At 42.8% G+C, this 20,634-nt stretch overlaps 1 protein-coding gene across 2 annotated transcripts; it reads right to left on the reverse strand.

Annotated features, from left to right (window-relative positions):
- Positions 1-1,796: 1,796 nt before the first annotated feature.
- On the reverse strand, positions 1,797-18,427 carry NUDT4 (nudix hydrolase 4). Of its 2 annotated transcripts, none has more exons than XM_079993486.1 (5): positions 17,800-18,427; positions 8,790-8,900; positions 7,431-7,475; positions 5,632-5,719; positions 1,797-4,808 (listed from the first exon to the last, which is right to left on the reverse strand). In XM_079993486.1, the coding sequence occupies exons 1-5, from the start codon at positions 17,896-17,898 to the stop codon at positions 4,606-4,608; spliced, it is 546 nt and encodes a 181-aa protein (XP_079849612.1). In that variant the 5' UTR covers positions 17,899-18,427; the 3' UTR covers positions 1,797-4,605. The 2 variants fall into 2 exon arrangements, with proteins under 2 accessions (XP_079849612.1, XP_079849613.1); XM_079993487.1 differs by having other exon boundaries at positions 5,632-5,716; positions 17,800-18,424.
- Between the last annotated feature and the right edge of the window lie 2,207 nt (positions 18,428-20,634).

Raw genomic sequence — 20,634 nt, forward strand, 5'->3', positions numbered from 1 at the left:
TAAAAGCTTTTTTTAAAGTCAAAACTTGGACTTGCAAATAAACCCAGAGCTAGTGCTCTTGCACAACGGTTAATGTGCATACTGCTCAGTCTTCGCAATCTTTCACAGCTGTGTTCTAAACTCTGTAAGTTTCCCGATTATTTTTAAAGCTGAAGCTCAAGTATAATAGTCATTTAATTTTGAAGGTTACCAAAGCATGGGTAGCTGTTCAGATAGGGTCATAGCTGACATACCAACTGAAGTTGGCCACCTCAGTCTCTACTGGCAAAGCTTGAGCCAGGATCACCCCTTGGTCCTTCAGGTTTAGTACAACCCTATCCAGAAGAACAGAAGCTCTATTTTCTGGTATTGTGACTGGATTGTGAAACTATTCCATTTAACAGCAACGTTGCTGGTCAAATGTCTTAGGAGTGACATGAGTATATAGAAATTGTTTATAAATTAAAAGACAAATATACACTCACCTTATTGTCTCAGTGGACTCCCAGTACCTGTGGGAGATTAAAATTGTAGAGTAACTCAACTCATTGCCTAGTGAGGGAAAGTTACAGGCTCACATAAGGGGCCAAGCACACTTCTGCTGTGCAGTTGCAGATACTTGCTTTTCTCCATTGTTTCCTTTCACACAGGAGGGGGAAAGTTCAGTGGAATGCTGAATGTATTAATTGGGAGATGTGGGAATGTCCTTGAGAGGAGTATGTGGGGTGGGCATCCATGCCGTGGTTTAAACATATTTGTTATTAACCCCTCCCCCTTTACTGGATAACATGCTTGTTCAGAGCTGCTAAGCAGTCCTTGTTCTTTAAATCTGCTAACTGCAGATTTAGCAGAATGAGGTAATGTATCAGGAGTGTAGAGAAGGGGGTGGGGAGGCATTCTCTGTGAGCCATGCATAGTGCTACAAGGTAAAGTGTGGTCCAGACTTATACAAGGCTTTGCTTCCACACTGGCTGGATCACTGAACAGACGCATTTGGGATAGACAATAACATGCTGTTGTGCATCCTAACATGTCAGAGGAAGCAGAGCAGAGAAGCGAGAGCAGGAGGTGGGGAGAAGTTACTAAATTGCTCAAACCCCAGGTAGAAGTTTGCCATTTCAATGAAGATCGAGCCCTTCTCCCCCTAGTGGAGTGTTCATTGTTCTGAAAGGGATAGCCTCATACCCAGCAAGTGCAGCGGGTAGGGTTAAAGTAGACCAGGAGCAAAGAGATGGGGGCCTGAAATAACTGCCCCTTCAGGTACAAGAACAAGTATAGCATTTCCACGTGACATCACTGCAGGTCACTTGAGAGTTTATAGCATGTAGCTGATGTCAGAAATGGGTGTGAGAAGCAGGAAGTGAGCCTAACCACGAAGCAATATTTGTAAGCAAAATTCTCAAGTTTGTGGACACATCCACAAAATGAAACAACAGTCAGGGACATGGGAGGCAAGCAAGAGCATTTCTTCTTGAGTAGCTTGGGCATACAGGCAATAGGCAGCAATTCTGTATAGGTTTATCTGAAAGTAAATCCCACTGAATGCCATGGGGTTCTTGGGGTGCAAAGCATGTTGTGTACCACTAAGATGTGGTCCCTGCCCTCAACTACAAGCACAGAAAAACTTCCAGGCCACAGAAGGAGGTGAAAGTCACTCATGTTTTTTAAGTTTTCCAACACTGTTTTCTACTACAGACTTTGCAATACACTTGATTTGAATGAGCCACTCTCAAAACACATGTTGAGTTGGAGACCACTGTTCCCAATACTTAAATCTGAATTTTATTGCTACATAAAGAAGCTACAGTCTTTGCAGATTGTGTTTCAATTTTTTTTTTATTTTGGAGGATCATTTCAGATATAAAAAGTCAAAATTCTTACATCAATCTTTAAAAGAAAGCCATGCACACAGCTCAAAATGTTTACAACTTAACTTGTAGTTTTCCTTCAAATGTTTTACTTCTCAGAAGCATGTTGAGCATTTGTTCCAACATTTTGACAGTAGCCCTGGTTAGTCTGCAATAAGCACTCAGGATGATATTTTTACTTTTAATAGCCTCTATAACCTACATAAATACTCTTGCAATGTTGGTATGGCATGTTCCCAATTAACTATTCACTGTAACAAACTCCCACTGTATTAAGTCAAGACCTGCCTATACTTCTCTGGTAATGACCTTCTGACTTTGCAAACCATGTCTTAAGATACTGAAGACATGGACTGCCCTGTGGAATCTGGTCCTAGTCAACTTTTATTTCCCTGCCTTGTGAAGCCAGCTACAGGTTCAAAGGTCACTTAGGGGGAACACTGGCCTAGTTCCACAAGAATGCTTCACTATATACTAATCCCTCAGCATTTTAATGTCAACCCTGAACTCCTTATTGGAGTTATTTGACTATGGTTTAATCTTGACAGAAGAGGTCTTAGCTGTTATTTGACACATTCATGCTGTCCGGTCTGTTCTTCCAAATGACAGAAATAGACAATATTTCTGTGTTCACTTGTCTATAAGTGAAAATGCAACAATGGCAGCTAAATAATACAGTGGACCTCTTGTCATTCCAGTGCTATGTTGCAAGACAGACTTTAGAAGTCAGTATGAATAAGGGGCTTTATCTGAAGTTGCATAGGCAGAAGAGATCTGTACACCAATATATTTAAAACTGTATGTGGCACAGCAGCCTGGAGTATTTATAAGCCATCACCTTTGATTTGGTTAGCACTGACAACTGTACATTTTTACATAACACATAAATGTTAGAAACCAAAGTATTCATGCATTACCAATATATAGCTTCTCTATGCTTGGCTTGGTTTTATGTTCCAAAAGCAAAAGTTGAGATGAAAGCAGTTATAGTAACCAAAAACTAATTAAAATTGCTCTTACTTCCATCACTGTGATGAACAAGAGACATTTCTTATATTATCATCATCATGTGGTTAGTGATAACTGAATAAGAGTGTGGGGTTGAAGTGCTGACTTAGGAATCAGGAAAAATGCATACTTGTTAACTAGCCATTTCCTTAATCCGATTAGTGTACAAAGTTTCACATTGATGGGTCTGCCACCAGTCTACTATGAATGTTCTTTTGACCATCTGAATCAGAATATGGAAAGTAAGGCTCTTCAAGCACAAAACTGATGACATCTACAGCTCCAACTCAGATTCTCTGAAGCCAGTAACTCCTGGAAGTTCTAACCTGAGCAAGATGTTGCAAGTCCATCTCCAGTTAATAGTACTTACTTATGGCTCTTGAAGCAACACTCACAACCAAACCTCTTACTGATGTTCCTTGCTTAAATGCATTTCTATGGCACTATGTGTGATTCCCACATGTTTCTAGAAGGAAAGCATATGGCACCAATATTTTCCTTAAAAATTGTAACAGCACGTGGGTTAATTTATAGCAGCATTTTTACCCAATGTATTGGAAGTTAGTGTGTAAGTTTGCCACCTTTTTCTCAGACAGGATTCCTGTGCCTTTATCTGTTATGTGATGAGCAGGAACTCACTAGGTGAAGATTCAGTGAGTGAGCTATTAAAGTTTCTGCTGGTTACATAGCTATTAAGACACAGAAGTCCTACGTAGCAACCTACTGGTGTGAGCAACAGAGTATTTACATTACCTTTTCTTTCCACTTTACACTATACACCAGCTGGATTATTTACAGTGGGTTTATGTTAAATAGAAAGAATGAGAAGAGACAGTTTCATAATAGAGGTAGTTCTTTACCTCAACCACAGTAATGACTTGAGGGATCAAGGGAAAGTTCAGCGTACAGTAAATGCTTTTAGAGATTTCTGAAATTAGACTTCATATAATTTAGAGAATCTCTATAGCCATATTTTAGTTGCAAGCATTAAAACAGGATTAGAACCCCATTTAGTCTGCTTTTTTTCCTTAAAGCTCAGGACAGTTATCTTCCCAATAGTGATCCAAATCATGTGTTTTGGAAACTGGCTGGAAGAAGCTGGGATGGTCCCCAGTAGTGAATCAACACCTGCTGGAATAGCAAAGAAAGCCAAGGCTGACTTTGGCAAGAGGAGAGCAAGCAGGTTAAGGGGTTGGCATGTTAGCATTTTTCTCGAATCTGCCTGTTTGGCTAATAATTGTAAGCAAGAGCAGTGTGGAGGATTGGCAGAGGCAGACAAGCTGGCACTACTCTGGTTAGGATTTGTAAGTGAAATATTTGGGGAGGACACTTCTTGACATAGAAGGCACTTCTTTGTTGGTTTCTGCTGCCTTTTAACTTGTCCAACAAATTTTGTACTTAGGGAAATAAGGATGACTAAATTAAAAACAGTTTCCCCAAAACAGCATTTTTTGATTTTTAGGAAATTTAACAAAATTAAGCCAGACTCAAATGCCAAATTACAAATTCACTCCTGTTTTTTTTTTTATTCAGGTTTTAAAAAGCCACAAAGAGGACCATTTAAGGCATCTTTAAGAATTCCCTGTATGGCTTTGGTTTGTTGAAATATTAAACATTGCTAAAAAAGAAAGAAAGAATGTATATGTCTGAACATAAAGTGTTCACACACTCAATTTAAATGACTATACACATAGCACATGACCACTAACACATCTCCCCTTGTGATGGTGAACAAAAAAGTAGCTGAATTTTATCTTACAGTTGAGGGCAACCCAGAAGTCTGTGCAGGAGTAACATATAGAGAGTTGTTATCAGGATGGGAAGAAACCACAGAATTTCCATTGGTTGGTGAACATCCCAGTTTCAATTTTTCCAAGTACTCTGCATGTACTGGCTTGTGACACTGAAGGACCTTGATTGCATCTTCAACTTTAAACCACTCTCTTTTCCTTCCTACAACATGAAAAGAATAAATGTTTCAAATAGTGGACATTTTGAACCTTACAATCTGTCAACTTAAAGTTGGCAAATGTGGCTGAAACATTCTAAAGAATCCCCCCAGAGATCCACCCACTATTTAAGGGCACTTAGTAGCGGCAAGCAGAATTGTGAAAAACAAGGGTATTAACTACAGACAGCCAAGATCTTCAACTCTGTTCATAAAATTCCTAAGTTGGTCTTATGATGTTAGGTGCTGAATAAGGATCATGAACATTTGGAGCTATAAATAAAGGCTTCTAATTACCACAGTTGGCTGAATGGTTCACTGTGAGACTAACAGGCTGGTGTCTACTTTTATTAATGTATTATGTTAATTATGTGCAAATTAACATGAAAGTTAGTTTGTCCATCTGTTCCCTTGCCAACAAGCAAATAGCCTGCTTTTTATCTACTATCTTACCCTGTTCTGATTCATTAGAAGTATATGGCATTCTGAATATTACTCATTATCCCAAGTTCTTTCAACCAATTAGTAGTTTAAAGTATTCGTAAAAACAGCATGCCATGGAGTGTCAAACTGGAATCAAACACAACATTTATCTACTTCCATAAATTATTTTATTAATGCTATTAGAGCAGTGGCCAATTAGTGATAAAATAAAACGGTGCTGGCTGCTCTTGAGTTATCCTTTGAACCTTTTTAGTACACCTCTAACTTTAATAACTTGCAGCATCATGCTTCTTGAACACCAGTTGTGTGAAAGCTGTCCTAAAAATAGCATGGTTCTGATACTGCATTACACACTTAGCACATGCAGGGTTGAAAATGTCTTGCCTATATTAACCGAATCCTCCCAGTCTTCCAGGATTTCAGTCACTGTAAGAACATAAACATAAGTCCTATGTTTCCGGTCTTGATTCTGCTTCAGTAGGAAGAAGAGAGAACAGACATATTAATTCACACTTGCAACATTAGATAGCTATTTACTTAGAATCACTTATATACTATCTTTCCACTATAATATAGCCCTCAAGGTGCATAAAATTCAAACACTGCAACAAGATCATTTAAAAATACAATGGAACATATACAAATTCAATAGTTTAAATGGGGAGGAAAATGTAAATTAGAACTGTTTTTTTTTTTAAAAGCCAATGGAAAAACAAGTGAAAAGCAAACGTATACTGTTGGTAGCAGTACAGAAACATGTCAGTCTTCTAAGAGGCAGCTATGAGTTCTTTTGGCAAAGCTTTACCTCTCATTTAAATTGGAGCCAGTTGAGGCATGTGTGAGTGTCTGGAGGCAGTTGGAGGATGGATGGCAGTTAACAGATTGAGCTTGAATCCTGACAAGACGGAAGTACTGTTTCTGGGGGACTCCCTAGTCCTGAATGGGGTAACTGTGCCCCTGAAGGACCAGGTACACAGCCTGGCGGTCATTTTGGACTTACAGCTGTCCACGGACCGCAGGTCAATTCTGTGTCCAGGGAACCTGTCTACCAACTGCATCTGGTACTCCAGCTGAGACCCTGCCTTCCTGCACAATGTCTCACCAGAGTGAGACATGGTCTGGTTATTTCCTATTTGGATTACTGCAATACACTGTACCTTTGAAGGTGACTCAGAAACTACAATTAACCCAGAATGTGGTTGCTAGACTGGTGACTGGGAGCAGCCACCAGGACCACAACACCAGTCCTAAAACATCTACATTGGCTCCCAGTACGTTTTTGAGCACAATTCAAAGTGTTGGTATTGACCTTTAAAGTCCTAAATGGCTTCAGACCTGTATACGTGAAGAAGCATCTATGCCCCCATTGTTCAGCCTGTACTCTGAAGAAGCCCTTCTGGCAGCTCTCTCATTGTGGAAAGTGAAGTTACCAGGAACCAGGCAGAAGGCCTTCTCAGTAGCCCCACCCCGTGGAACACCCTCCCATCAGATGTCAAAGAGATAAATAATTCTATGACATTTCATAGACATCTGAAGGCATCCCTGCACCAGGAAGCTTTTAATATGCGATGTTCTGTTGTGTTTTTGTATATTCTGTTGGAAGCCATCCACAGTGGCTGGGGCAACCCAGTCAGATGAGGTGGGGGTACAAAATCATCGTGATCATCATCATCATGAACTTTGATGTTAGAAACAGGGCTCCACTTTTTCTATCTGCACATATTTCATTAGGTACTGTGAATTACAGCATCTATCCAGGAGTTAAACTAATATTCTCTGTTCACTGCTTGAAAACTAGAACTATACAAACACCCCAATCCTAATCACATTTCCTTTCAAATCTTTGTTGCATTCATTAGGTCAGTCACTTTGCAGACCAGCAAAAATGGGATCCTAGAGACAATTCTTATTCTACTATATTTTCACCCATTATGCAGGTACTGGATAGTGTCCCCATCACAATCAGCACAATTTACTGAATCAGCTCCTTTTAATATCTTCCCTACTTATAAATATTTTGTACATGAATGTCAATATTATTTATATATGGTGTAGAAGGTATTCAAATTATCAGTCCTTAATTAAAATACCTGTTTTCCAAGATTCTACCCCTTCCGTATTAGAAATGCAAACTACATTTCACAGCATGTACATCACAGAATATATATTTTTAAACAGCTCACCTCAAATATTCCCAGCAATCTGCCTAGTTTTCCCTTTACTCCAGCCTGCAAGGAATAAAGATAATCAGATATGTTCCCCACAAGCAATCGTTCTTACAGATTCATTACAATATTCGAAACCAATGTTTAATTTACTAGCATGTCCAATAATGGTTTCATGATCTATTAAATCTGTGCCCTAGCCAGAGTCTCTTTAGTTTTCCTGAAAGCTAAGAAGCAGGGAGCACATTTTTCTGATTACCAATTTTTTTCAGACACACAACTAAATTTGAGAAGCTTCTAACAGAGCATCTGCTTTTCTTTCTTTTACAGAGTTTACAGTTAGGAAGCATGTGAGTAATAAAGCAAAAAGTGTGTAGGAATTTAGCATACTTAAATAATGTAGCTAGTTCCATTCTGGCTCCCACTTTTTAAAAACTTTTATATTAATGATTTGGGGCTATATTTAGCCAATGCAAACTCCCCCACTCTGGTAATTAGGAACAGAAATATCTGCAACTTGATGAATGCAGATGATTTAGCGCTCCTCTCTTTCCGGATTGGGCCTCAAACATCTCTTAGAGGTGTTCAGCACATACTGTAAACTATTTCCTAGCTGAGATTTAAAACTTCTAAGATTATCAATACATTCAAACAAAGAATATTTCATTCTGTGATAAGTGCTTCTTAAGTAGCACAGCCTGGAAATTTCAGTTTATTTGATTCACTACCTGCCATAAGATTACAAGGAGGTTCACAGCAATTTAGAAATGCATTTTTAAGAACAGTTTAAAATAAATTACAGGCAGAAGAATAGGGTGAGTCCTATAAATATCTAACTCAAAGGCCAGAGTGAAGAGGGGCCTCTTCAAGCAAACAACAGGAACTATGTAAGGAAGGTGTCAGACACATATAATGAAGGTGTCCCTCCTCTGTGGGGAGGGAATTCCACAACTTAAGGGCTGCCTCTCCTGTACCAACACACAAATGTCTGATGGCTGTGGAATTATTAAGATTAGAAGAAACTGTAGCCTGGAAAACAACTCTAACCATGCAATAAAGCAGAAGAGTCCTGTGTGGTCTCAAGTGTTTGGCAGACCCAGCTGATAGGCATCTGGTGGAAAGTGTTTCATTTAAATTAGGAACGATTCAATTCTTTCAGTAAGCTATTATCTTTATAGCCAGCATCTCATGAACACGAGAACAGCCATGCGGATGGCTACTGTCATTTATAACAGGTCTGCCACATGCCTGTCCTAGGAGGGGAGTAGCCCTTGTCTATGTGGCTCTCAGTTAAGTTTGCTTAAATGAGTCATCTGTTAAAATTCAGAGAATGCATATCCATACAGCATTTCAAGCTGAGAGTTTTAAATTCTTTACCTCTTCATAGACTTCTCTGACAGCAGCACCACCAGGTTCCTCTTCTGGTTCCATTCCTCCACCTGGAACAATCCACTGGTCTGGGTACCGGCTGCTACTTACTAAAAGAACCTGCAAAGAAAAAGATTTTCTTATGATTGTGTGAATTAAAACTCAGTGAGACTTCATGAAACCAGACTGATATTTTGTGAAGTTAACAAAATGTTTAAGATGTCCACCAAATGGTACTCAAGGCAGCCAACAATATCAAATATATGTTAACAGATCCAAGCTTGGGTGACAGGCTATAAAGTTCAAGAATTCTGCGCTCCTTCCCTTGCATCAAACTTTTATATACCGTATTTTTCGCTCTATAGGACGCACTTTTGCCTCTTCAAAAATGAAGAGGAAATGTGTGCGTCCTATGCAGCGAAGACGCCATAGCCCCGCGACCCTCTCCCGGCTGGAGAGGTGACGCGCGGCTATGGCAGGAGCCTCTATGGCCGCGCGTCACCTCTCCAGCTGGGAGAGCACGCGCAGGGCTAAAGAAGCCATACCCCGTGACCCTCTCCCAGCTGGAGAGGTGATGCGCGACTATGGCAGGAGCCTCTAGAGCCACGCGCCACCTCTCCAGCTGGGAGAGCGCGTGAGGGGCTAAAGAAGCCATAGCCCCGCGACCCTCTCCCAGCTGGAGAGGTGACGCGCGACTATGGCAGCAGCCTCTCCGCTGCGCCTTTCCGCTGCTCCCTGACCTGCTCTTTGGGGCTGGTGGTGGGCTTCCCCCGCCAGCCCCAAAGAGCAGGTCGAAAGGAACCTGAAGCCTGAAGCTCTCCAGGCTTCCAAGGTAGCCGCCTGAACGGCACCTTGTTTTAGAGCGGGAAAACAAGAGGGGGGAAATTCTCCCCCTCTCTGCGCAGCGCCTCCTGCCGCTTCGCTGAAGGGGCGCTGGGCAGAGAATTTTTTTTCCTTGTTCTCCCCCCTCTAAAACAAGGTGCGTCCTATTGTGCGAAAAATATGGTACATATTAAAATCAGAGAATATGTCAAGTTTTGAGTATGCTTTCCTGGATGTTTTCATATTTGGTTCACAGTCAACTTACTGCAAGACTGTCAGTTTTAATAAAATATGACCCAATTAAGTTATCCAAAAAATAAAATAGCTGTCTATTCAAAGCATTTCAGACACGACTGCAAATGTTTTAATAAGTAGAAGGACAGTAACAATGGAAGCAGAACCCAATTCAGAACAGCAAGATAATGTTCTTGGAGAAACCCAGACCAAGATGACAACTTATTCAGGCCAATACAGACTGCATTAGATACCCAATTCCTCTGTGTCTACAGTGGAAGTCCAAAGCCCATTCTGGACATGAAAATCTGTGTATGCACCAGTGTGTTAATGCGCACACAGGTTGAAGAAACCTAATACTTTCCATGTGCACTTTTGTGCACATTCTTGTGCTTTCAACTGAACTCAGTGGGTTACTTTTTATTAAGAAAAAGTGTGTCATGACCAGCCTCACTAGCAGCCCACAAAGGATTGCTTCCATCCTAGCGCTGAGGGCAGTTTCAGCCACACATTCTACAGTAAAATGCAAGGGTTTAGATGCAGAGCCATTACCTTTCCTATTATATTAAACACAAGGAAGCTAGACTGTGATTCAACAAAGCAAATACAAATCTGTACAGGCTTCTTGAATTCTTACAATTCAAAGCAACTAATTGTTTAGATTCCATACTTTAGTCTTATGAAGTTTACATTGGTTGGAAAGCCAAGCCAAGAAATAAATATGAGAGGCATTCTCCTGCACTTTCTAATGTAGCCGCCACAAGGAAGACGGAAAGCATATTAAATTGGATTTAATTTTTATGGAATAGCTAAGGGCTCTTTCACACTTCCACTTGCCCTGTGTTTTCTAGGCATAGGTCTGGGTGGCTCTGCTTTGGCCTGCTGCTTTCACCCAGAAAACCCACCCTTTAGCACTAAAGTGGACAAAAGGCAATCTGCAGAAAACCCAATTGCTGTTTTCCTGGGGGAAAGCGGCAGAACAAGTAGAAGTGTGGAAGAACCCAGTGACTCAAATGCATTTACCTGTTTTTAGCTGTGTGTGTTTTTAGGTATCTTGAATGTTTTGTGCTCTAGCTATGAACTGAGGATACCAATTTCCTTTCAGTGAAGGAATTAAGTGTTTTCCATAGTCATGTGAGCAACCACCAACAATTATGAACACCATTATTCTTCTGTTTCAAAACACTCGGCTTAGTGAAATTGTTTCAATCAGCATTTACATTGATCACAGGCCTGAACAGAGATCCCAGTTACTAGTGCAGGGAGGAAGGAGTCATTGTTTGTCCTGTCTGAAGCTTAAATACATGGCTTTGTACCATTACATAAGATTCAGAGCCATGACATATCATAACATGACAGTGTTTTGAATTACGGACCCTAGCATTAGTGAAGAAAATGCATGTGTTTACAACTGAAGTATTTATATTAAATAAACTGAATGTAATCCAAAGAGTTTCAGAACACATGCCGGATTCATTAGATACAGATCAAATTCTACAAGATAAATATACCATGCTATCATATACTCATTTAAAAAAAATAATACAAGATTCATAATGATGTTAGAACTGAATAATCCCCCTTACTTTCTTATATAGGATAAATAAACATGATTGATCCAGGATAATTTGGGAGTCTCTCAATAGTCTTGCTTTCCTACAAATCAATACAGTTGGGAAGATTACCCTCCAGAAAAGTATGGTCCAATCACAACAAATTTCCACAAAGGCTATTCGCATTCACCATGACACTTATTTATAGTGCTGAGACCTATTATAGACATTTTCCAACTCATCGACGTGCCATCACTGGTTCTTAGAACAGTGCTGGAGACTCTCTGACTTGTGGCCCACCAGACCTCTGAATAAAGCATGAGAGGCCATTTGCTCACCTGTCAGTCACCAGATGTCAGGTGTGGAGATCTGTTCTCTCTTATGTAATCTATGGGATAAGCCTGTGTTTGACAATAAAAGCCAGTATTTCCACCCACCTAGAAGGTATTTGCTTGCAATCCCAGCTTGAATTCAAGCCAGGGCTGTGAAAGAAAAATCTTCCTTTGGAGCTGCTGTTTGAACTTTGATTCACCTGACATCTTATGACTCAAGGGGTTGACAGGTCAGTGCCCTGCCCACCTGTCAAATGCCTCAGAGAAGATGGGTCAAATCTGGACCCTCCATCCAGATCTAATTCCTCACCCCAGTCTTAGATTTACAAGCAAGAAGGTATGCCCAGAGGAAATAAAGTAGGAATAGTGCTATGTGTACTGATGCATTGAACAGCGTTATTCCTGTCCACCTGCATTCTTTTGCCATACTCAACAGATACCAATCTATTGTATTCTACCTTGTGCATCAACAAACAACCTTGGCTGATGCGCCCAATGCTTTTATCAAAACTCCAGATTTCTTTCAAGGCTTAATGAAAATGTCAAGAAACCTGTTTGCTATTGCTTGGGAGCAAACAGCAGCCACAGCACTGGGTTCTTCCAAACTGATAGTTCCTAGTGCTAATCAAACATGGCAATTCTGCATGCAGATTACATCAAAGAACACTTCTCAGGGTGGAAGCAGGATGTATGCACATAAAAAGTGGTGTGTTCCATTCACACTAGCAAGCATAACACAGCTAAGAGAAAGCACATTTCTGTTTGGGTGCTAAAGTGCTTTTTAGTTTATTTAGGCATTTCAATCTCAAATTTGGCTATGAAAATCCCCCAAGACAACTCACAACAGAGCAAAAACATAAAATATATAATCTACTTCTTGCACAACTGTCAAGATTGTTTTAAAATGGGAGGCAACTCCCAGCAGCAGATCCCACAATATGTTCCTCCAAAGTTCTGGAGTGCTCAAACAATTCCTTGCTTCATTCTCTCTTGAGCAGCCAACTTGTCCAGCCAGGCAAATTCTAAGCAGCATCACCCATGCCTGATAATGTTCTGAAAGAGTCATTTCCTTGCTCAGTATTTAAATACTATCACATGTTCTACTGCACATTTATTTATTTATACACACACACACACACATATGGTGTGTGAGAAAAAATGGCATTCTAGACTAAATTAAATATTAAGAACATACCAATAAAATGGTGCTGGCAGAATTATGAAGATGTGCAGGCAAGCCTTTTGACACACAAAGCTCACCTTTGCGTGAAAGAAGTTGGAGACACTGTTTTACCCTTTCTAAAGAACAGTGATTTGATGGCACAATGCATACTTCCCATAAAAATAAGTAAACAAAGTGTGACTACTCCAGGGCAAAAATCATGTCTTTAGTTTATTGACATTTAGCAGGTCTGCACTGATCATGCTCACTTCTAACAAGAAAAAGTCCTAAAGTGAAGGAAGACGTTAAAGAAGGAAATTAGAAAAGAGACAGCTAATAGCGTTGGTAGCTTAAGGCTGTTCAGGTCTCTCTTATGAACAGTGCAGTCCCTCTTAACTTTGCTGGGCAGCTGACAGACCAACAAGAAGTTCTTTCTGCAGCTACTAAATGTTGCTGGAGAGGTTTCAGTAACTATAACAAGGATGCCAAAGCAACTGACTGACTGCAGGGTTACTCCCCCACAAAACACATTTTTTTCACTCGTTTCAGTGTGCAAGTCATTAGGTATTCACTTGAGCCAGAGTCCACCTGACTGGTCTTGAACCAAAGTGGACTGTGTGACTGACAGACTCACCTTTGTAAGCTAAATGTTAAGAAACTATTTCGAGTTCCATGTATCCACCGTCAAAATGTTCCATTTTTTCAGTCAAGGCAAGGACAGTGCAGAAAGGTCATTTACACTGCTTTTACCAATGTTGGCTATCATATGTTTGTAGACAGGAATGAAAAAGGCAACTTTTCAGCACCATTCTCCCTCTGGACAATAAAGAGTACTATGTTGTAACTTGAAATATGAAGGAAGAACCTCAGAGGCTGCCAGCTTACCACATGGTTTTGTGCCATTTCAGCTGAGAGTTAAGTTGTGAGTACTCCTTTTTCTATATTAAGCATTTTTTTATTATATAGGAAATAGATTTTTAGCCATTACAACTTCTGTGCGAGGACTAACTTTCATCAAGAGAACTTACAGACCAGAAAAGCCCCACTTCAAAAAAAAAAGGGGAAAAAAAAGCTATTTGAATTGTATCAAGTGTACCGAGATGCCAACTCTCTCTTCATTACTGGAAGCAATTAAGACCCTGCAGAGGCTAATTGAAAGTCACAAACAGTCTCTACCAACTGACAGTATAACGGCATGCTAGTATATAAGCATAAACTGTTACACAGAAATGAACATGTAACAGGCACTTGTAAAAGACAGGATTACTGCAAATCTTGTCCTTTGTTAACAGAACACTTAGTTTCATCTTACCGAAACACCTGCAATCTCTGTGCTTTCATGATGACTAGTAAAACTCCTTGCTTTGCAAACACCAAAACTGTACCCAAGAGTCTTACAAGAATTATGAACAGAAATTCCTTGCAGAATTTTCTGAAACACAATATCCTATTGAGAATGCAAAAAGAGGAATAAGCCAGGATTGTTTCAAGATAATACTAAGAGACATAAATTACCTACTGCTATTGCTGAAACTCTGACAAATTAAGTTTTATCTCCACCACTGGAGGACCCCAGTACACACAAGAGGGCAACTAGTTCACACACAAAAATGGACAGTTTTTGTCCATATGTGTTTGTGGAATTTTGAGCAGTGGATCTCTCAAGCCACTCACCCAAAGCTGCTAAACATTAAGGACAAGTAGTTGCCACAGTACAGTTACTGTCTCATTCTTTGAATATATGTTAAAGGTAAAGGTAAAGGTACCCTTGCCCGTACGGGCCAGTCTTGACAGACTCTGGGGTTGTGCGCCCATCTCTCTTAAGAGGCCAGGGGCCAGCGCTGTCCGGAGACACTTCCGGGTCACGTGACCAGCGTGACATCGCTGCTCTGGCCAGAGCCAGAGCCGCACACGGAAACGCCGTTTACCTTCCCGCTGGTAAGCGGTCCCTATTTATCTACTTGCACCCGGAGGTGCTTTCGAACTGCTAGGTTGGCAGGCGCTGGGACCGAGCAGCGGGAGCGCACCCCGCCACAGGGATTCGAACCGCCGACCTTTCGATCGGCAAGCCCTAGGCGCTGAGGCTTTAACCCACAGCGCCACCTGCGTCTAACCTGAATATATGTTACTTAAACCTAAAATAACAATTAAAAGATGCTGAGTATCTCACTTTTTAGTATAGCTGGAGCTCCCTCTACAGCCCCAATACTGTGCAAGAAGCCTATTGGAAGCATATACTGGCAATATTTAGCAAAACAATTCAGGTGTGCCAACAGACTTAAAGCAGTACTTTTGCTTTAAATTTGCACTCATTCAATTACATTGTTAGTAGCCCAGAACAGCAATGTGAAGTTTCAAACAATACAATTACAGAAACTATTCGTACTAGCTTAGACTGCTCTACAGAAGTTTACACAAAAATAACTTTTTAGACAAAATAGCTAAAAGTAGTAGTTGTGCCTAGGGCACAATATTTCTGGTTGAAATGCATTTTGTTTGGTTGGGTTTTTTGCCCTATGTTAGCAGTCCCCACCCACTTCAGCTTTAATCATGCTATATCTCAGTTGTACTTCCCATCTAGCATATACTTCCAGAAGCAAGATCCAACTGTACCAGGGAATTGTATAATTGCATCACAGAATATGGAAAGCTTTTTCCTAACAGCTGATACAGCCAAGCCTACTTTTGGCAGAACTGCCTCTAGGTTGTGTGACAGAACCATTGTGTACTAGTGTTGGCAAAGGTAAATCTGTAGAGACTGTATTATGAAGTCAGGAATGCTTCACAGTTTCTCCCTACAACTACACTGCCTCTCAAGATGGCAAATGGCTCTTGGTACTTCTCGGGCATGTTTAATATTTTTTTCTGGTAAATGATATAATCAAAGGATAGAACAATAATATTCTGTACTTTCCAATAAAGGTCCACAGTATAATACTTGGCTTTTAAAAAGCTGCTGCTTACATTTTATGTGAACAGCCCAATTTAAAATGATAAATGAGACCATAATCTCCCTTTCAAGAAACTGGAGAAAAAGCAGCTGAAAAGCTACACTAACCTGCAGCCCAATTCTTATTCAAACAGATCACCGAGCTAAATGGTAACTAACTCCAATTATGTATATACATAATTATGTATATACATTAGTCTCATATTTTCAGTTCTCTCACATATCCTTATGGACAGCAACACAGAAAGGAAGCAGCACAGCCAGGTTATTTGAAAAATTATTTAAAGAGGCTCTAGAAGACTTAGTAATGGCTTGATATGTCCCCAAAATATAAAAAAATCTTGACTGCCTTTAACTTACCATCTGCTACATTAATGCACAGTCACATTTGCTATCTTACTTTGAAGTGCAAGAAAAACAGCAAAATGTAATGCTGTTATAAAACTATATATGGCTAGAAGGTAGCAAAAGTAGATTTCAAGGGGGGTGAGCCTTGTTTTTCAGTGCAGACCTCTATCACAACTACAGTAGAAATCACTGTTCATGCATATGTATATCCATCTCAATATCCATATATTTGAAACCAGAGGTAGTGTGGCATTTCAAAGCCTATTCAGTCTTACTAGATTCTATTATACTGTATGCAGAAATATACACATTTAGCCTGTTGCAAAAGTGAAACTGCATGTCTGATTTATACATGCTGTTTGCCTTACAAACAGGTTTGAAACACACATTCATCCAAGCACGCTGGGAGATATCCAATCAGTCACAATCAGAGTAGACCCGTTGTAACTTAAATGCATTGATTTCAGTGGGGCTACTCTGAGCATGTCTAGTATTAAATATCACCCACATAGCAGCCAACTCGTAGGGGCCAAGGCCCCCCAATATTCGAGGGGGCCACCCAAAGTTGATGGGCATTGCCATTCAAATGGTGTACGTGCACCATCCCCTCTTTTATTCAAGTGGTCACCCCTAATGAGTCATTATAAACATGCTTCAAAACCACATCACTATGTCTGAGCTACCTGGGTAGCAACTGAACAGTAGACAACTACTCAGATATTAACTATTTACTCTGAACGCATCACAAAGAGACAGAGTAAAAAAAGAAAAGAAAAGTCATGTACAGGAGCTGGTTATGCAGATTGTTGTTGCATAAATAGGAACTAGTGCCGCCTACCTGTCTGCTCTGCTCTGTGTGTGCGCGGGGGCGGAGGGGGGGTGTCTGTAAAAACTGACAGTCACAAAAGCAACTCGATCTCCCCGCTGTGGCAGAAGAGGTCATTGAACTCAAGCCATGCTGTTTTCGGAGGCAGCCAGATCTGTCCGGCTAGTGTCAAATGTATTAAAGATGCGCAATGCTCAAGGCACAGTGTGCAACCCTTTCATTTCTGTTAAGTAGCCACTGGCGGGCTAAAAGAACAGCCGGCTTTATTTCCTCCCTCACCCCCACCCCTCTCTCTCTCTCTCTCTCTCTCTCACACACACACACACAAAAGCACACCACGTTTTAAGACCGGCGGCAGTTTCAGCTCCACTCCCCCCACGTTCCAGCCACAACCAAGTCACCTAAATAACCCGACCTTGGGTCGCCCCATCTCCCTTGCCTTACAGAAGCGGGCTCGGCCCCCTCCTCGGCCCCTCCGACTAGGCCTGCCTCGGAGGGGGGGGTGGTGGAAAGAAAAGTGGGTCTCTGCGCCCTGGCGACCACGCATCCCGCGCCAAAGCCCAGCCCCGGAGAAGGGACGGGGAAAGGGGGCAGGAACCCTCGAGGATCGCGAGAGGGCGGCAAGCCCGGCCTGCTCCGCCAAGCCCCGCACACAAAGGGGGTCCCAGTCAGCGGGAAGGAAGGGATGGCGGGGTGGGCAGCCAGGGAGGCGGAAACTGGGCGCGGCACCATCGCCGCCGCCGGGAGAGGGAGACGCGGCCCGACCCCAACCCCCCCCCAAACCGCCTTCACCTCGTCCTCCCGCTCGCTGCGGAAGCACAAGCACGCCGCCCGCTTCTTGAAGCCCTCCCGGTCGTAGGTCCGCGTCTGGTTGGGCTTGAACTTCATCATAGAGGCAGAAATAATAATGCTGCCGCCGCCGCCGCCTCTTCCTCCGGTCCCCGGCACTGCGCCTATTCCAGTCACGGCGACGGCTGAGGCCCCGGCGCTCTCCCGCTTCGCTCTCCGGCCCGCTCCGAGGGGCGGCGGCGGCGGGGCGAGAGTGAGTCCCGTCGTCAAGGGAGGGAGGGAGCGAGCGAGCGAGCGAGGGAGGAAGAGGAGGAGACGACGACGCGCTTTTCCTCTCAGGGGCACCGAGCGCCGCGAGGAGCGGAGGCGCTGCCGGTGCCGCGGCCGCCCAGGAGGAGTCCACGCCGCGCCATGGAGACGCTCCGACTGCTGGCCCGCTGCCGCCTTCCCGCCGGCGCCTCTGTCCCGGAGCTGCTGGAAGAAGCGCTGCGCTATCTCTTCGCCGCCCCGCCCGCCCGCCTCAGTCAGCCGCCCTCATCCGGCCCCCTGAAGCGCCGCCACTCGCCGCTCCTGCGGCCGCTGTACCCACTATTTAACTGTAACGCGCATTCCTCCACCCGCCCGCAGCGGCCCGGCCTCCGCCGCTCACTACGCAGGCGCAGGGCCCGCCTCGGAGGAGGGCTTGGCGAGGAGAGGCGGGGCGAAGCGAGGAGGCTCCCTGGGCTGATCTTGCGGGGAAGGGGTGCCCTGAGGCGAGGCAGCCTCCTCGGCCCCGATCCCCTCAGCCTAACGGGAAAGGAGGAGGGCCTAGCTGGTCCTGGGGCGGCTGGCTGCCTTACTTCCCTCGCGCAGTAGCGCCCAGACTAGCAATTTGGAAGCGGGAAAAGCGCCTCCCTTTCTTTTCAATGAGAGTCGCCCCCCCCCCAAACAACATGCCATATTTGTAGTGATGACTAGTTTAAACTCGCGCAAGCATTGACAAAAGAATTTCATAGTTTAGGAAGTGCGCACGGACAAGGCTCGATCCAGTTCACTCCAGATGGCAGCCGCCCTGGCTGTGTACAGGCAACTCTCAGTAGGGCTCTTCCTGTAGGTATAGGATTACAGAGAATGGTGCGCTTCTCCCATATCAGATCCTTCAGTTTCTCAATGAATGGAAACTCCGAGTAATATGAGTGGCACCTCGGTTTCCTTAGATCCACTTGGTACTCCGAGTGCCTCATTGTGTCAGTTGGGCAAGGGGGAGAAAACAGGTACCCAGGCGCTGGGGAGTATCCCCCTGAATATAAGTGCTGCACCCCCAGCGTACTAGACTGGTTTCTGAGCTAGCGATGCAAAATGGTTGAAAATTTCAAGGCTGAACTGTAGTGTGAAATTCTGGACCATTGCAGTCAAGCCAGTGGCGTAGCGTGGGGGGTGCAGGGGGGGCCGGCCGCACCGGGCGCAACATCTGGGGGGGGGGCGCGCTCGCACTCGCAGCTCTCTGCCCCTACCTGGCTCACTCTCACACTGCTGTGCAAATCCGATCCGAGCTGCCGGGTCGCCGCCCACTGTGGAGGGGGGGTGCCAGGCGTGCGGGTTAGGGGGCGCAAATTACTTGCCTTGCCCTGGGTGCTGACAACCCACGCTACACCACTGAGTCAAGCAAAACTAGGATATGGGGACTCCTACCAAAGATCTCACATTAATGTAGCAATCCTGAACTTCACATGGAACACAGCAGCAGTGGAGTGCAAAAGTGCACATAGCCCTTGGGTTCTCCCAATAAGTGCCTGATAAATTCTGGACATGGTTCCATTATATTTTGAAGTAATACACATAGTCCAATATGGAATTGTGATGTCACGAGGGTTCAAAAGCCTTTATAGTCAAAATAAGTATCTATACCCTGCAAGTTTTAGCTAAGATTACAAGTGAAGCAACATTTATCTGAGTGTACTATCAACAGGCTGCCTTTCCCCCCACCCCAATAGAGTCTGAAGATATGAAGATTAAACATTTACAGATGTATTTCTTTTTTAAAAAAATCTTGCCTTATCTTAAGTGGTCACCTAAAGAAATACAAGGTTGTCTCCAAATAGTTTTACTCAGAATTGGCCCATTGAAATTAATATTAATAGGCCTACTCTGAGGGCTAACATTAGATACAGCCCATGGTGTTTAGCATGTATTTCACTTTATTGCTGCATCACTGATGGAATAAGCAGTATAACTAAATACAGTTTATTAATGCACTATGAACTAGCTCTATTGTAGGTAGCCTATGTGATTAATAGAAATGGAATATTCTGTGTTTGAGTTGTGACACAAGACAAATAGCAATCAAACAAAAGGGATGTCTGATTACTCTTACATCCTAACCCACATCCCTACAGAATTAATCAGAGCAAAACTTTCAGAATATGATCTGCTCAGACAGTGGTCATAAATGGAGGTCCCCATTGAAGTGTGTGCAGGAATGTCCTATGAAGACTGAGTTTACCTCTATCTTTCTGTTTTTACTTTCTATATTGCATTTCCCCTTATATGATCACATTGCCCTTCTTGGCACTGGAGTAATAATGCCACACCAGCCAAAGACTTCTTTGGAAATCATTCCTATATCTGAGGCTTGTCCAGAATGTCTGTTTTGGCTAGCAGGAGCAAGTAGGAATGATGAAAGTAGCAGATAAAAAGGATAACTGGAGGAAAGATCCTAAAACCCAGCTCAAAGCAGTTCCTTTTGTATCTCCTATTACAGCTCCCTGCATTCTTCTAGGAACCTGGGAAAGTCCCTCTCTGGGCGTGTTTCAGATGCATGCAATGGCAATAACTTTTACAAACTGAAGACAAATACTA

The sequence above is a fragment of the Podarcis cretensis genome, assembly GCF_951804945.1.
Source record: "Podarcis cretensis genome assembly, chromosome: 10".
Lineage (NCBI taxonomy): Eukaryota > Metazoa > Chordata > Lepidosauria > Squamata > Lacertidae > Podarcis > Podarcis cretensis.

Bases quoted from the DNA above. Each gene is read 5' to 3' on its own strand.
- NUDT4 (XM_079993486.1), bottom strand. From the start codon at position 17,898: ATGATGAAGTTCAAGCCCAACCAGACGCGGACCTACGACCGGGAGGGC. The intron at 7,476-8,789 runs GTAAAGAATTTA...TATTCCTTGCAG, and splicing joins TCAGAGAAGTCTATGAAGAG to GCTGGAGTAAAGGGAAAACT. The intron at 5,720-7,430 runs GTGAGCTGTTTA...TTCCTACTGAAG, and splicing joins GATTGCTGGGAATATTTGAG to CAGAATCAAGACCGGAAACA.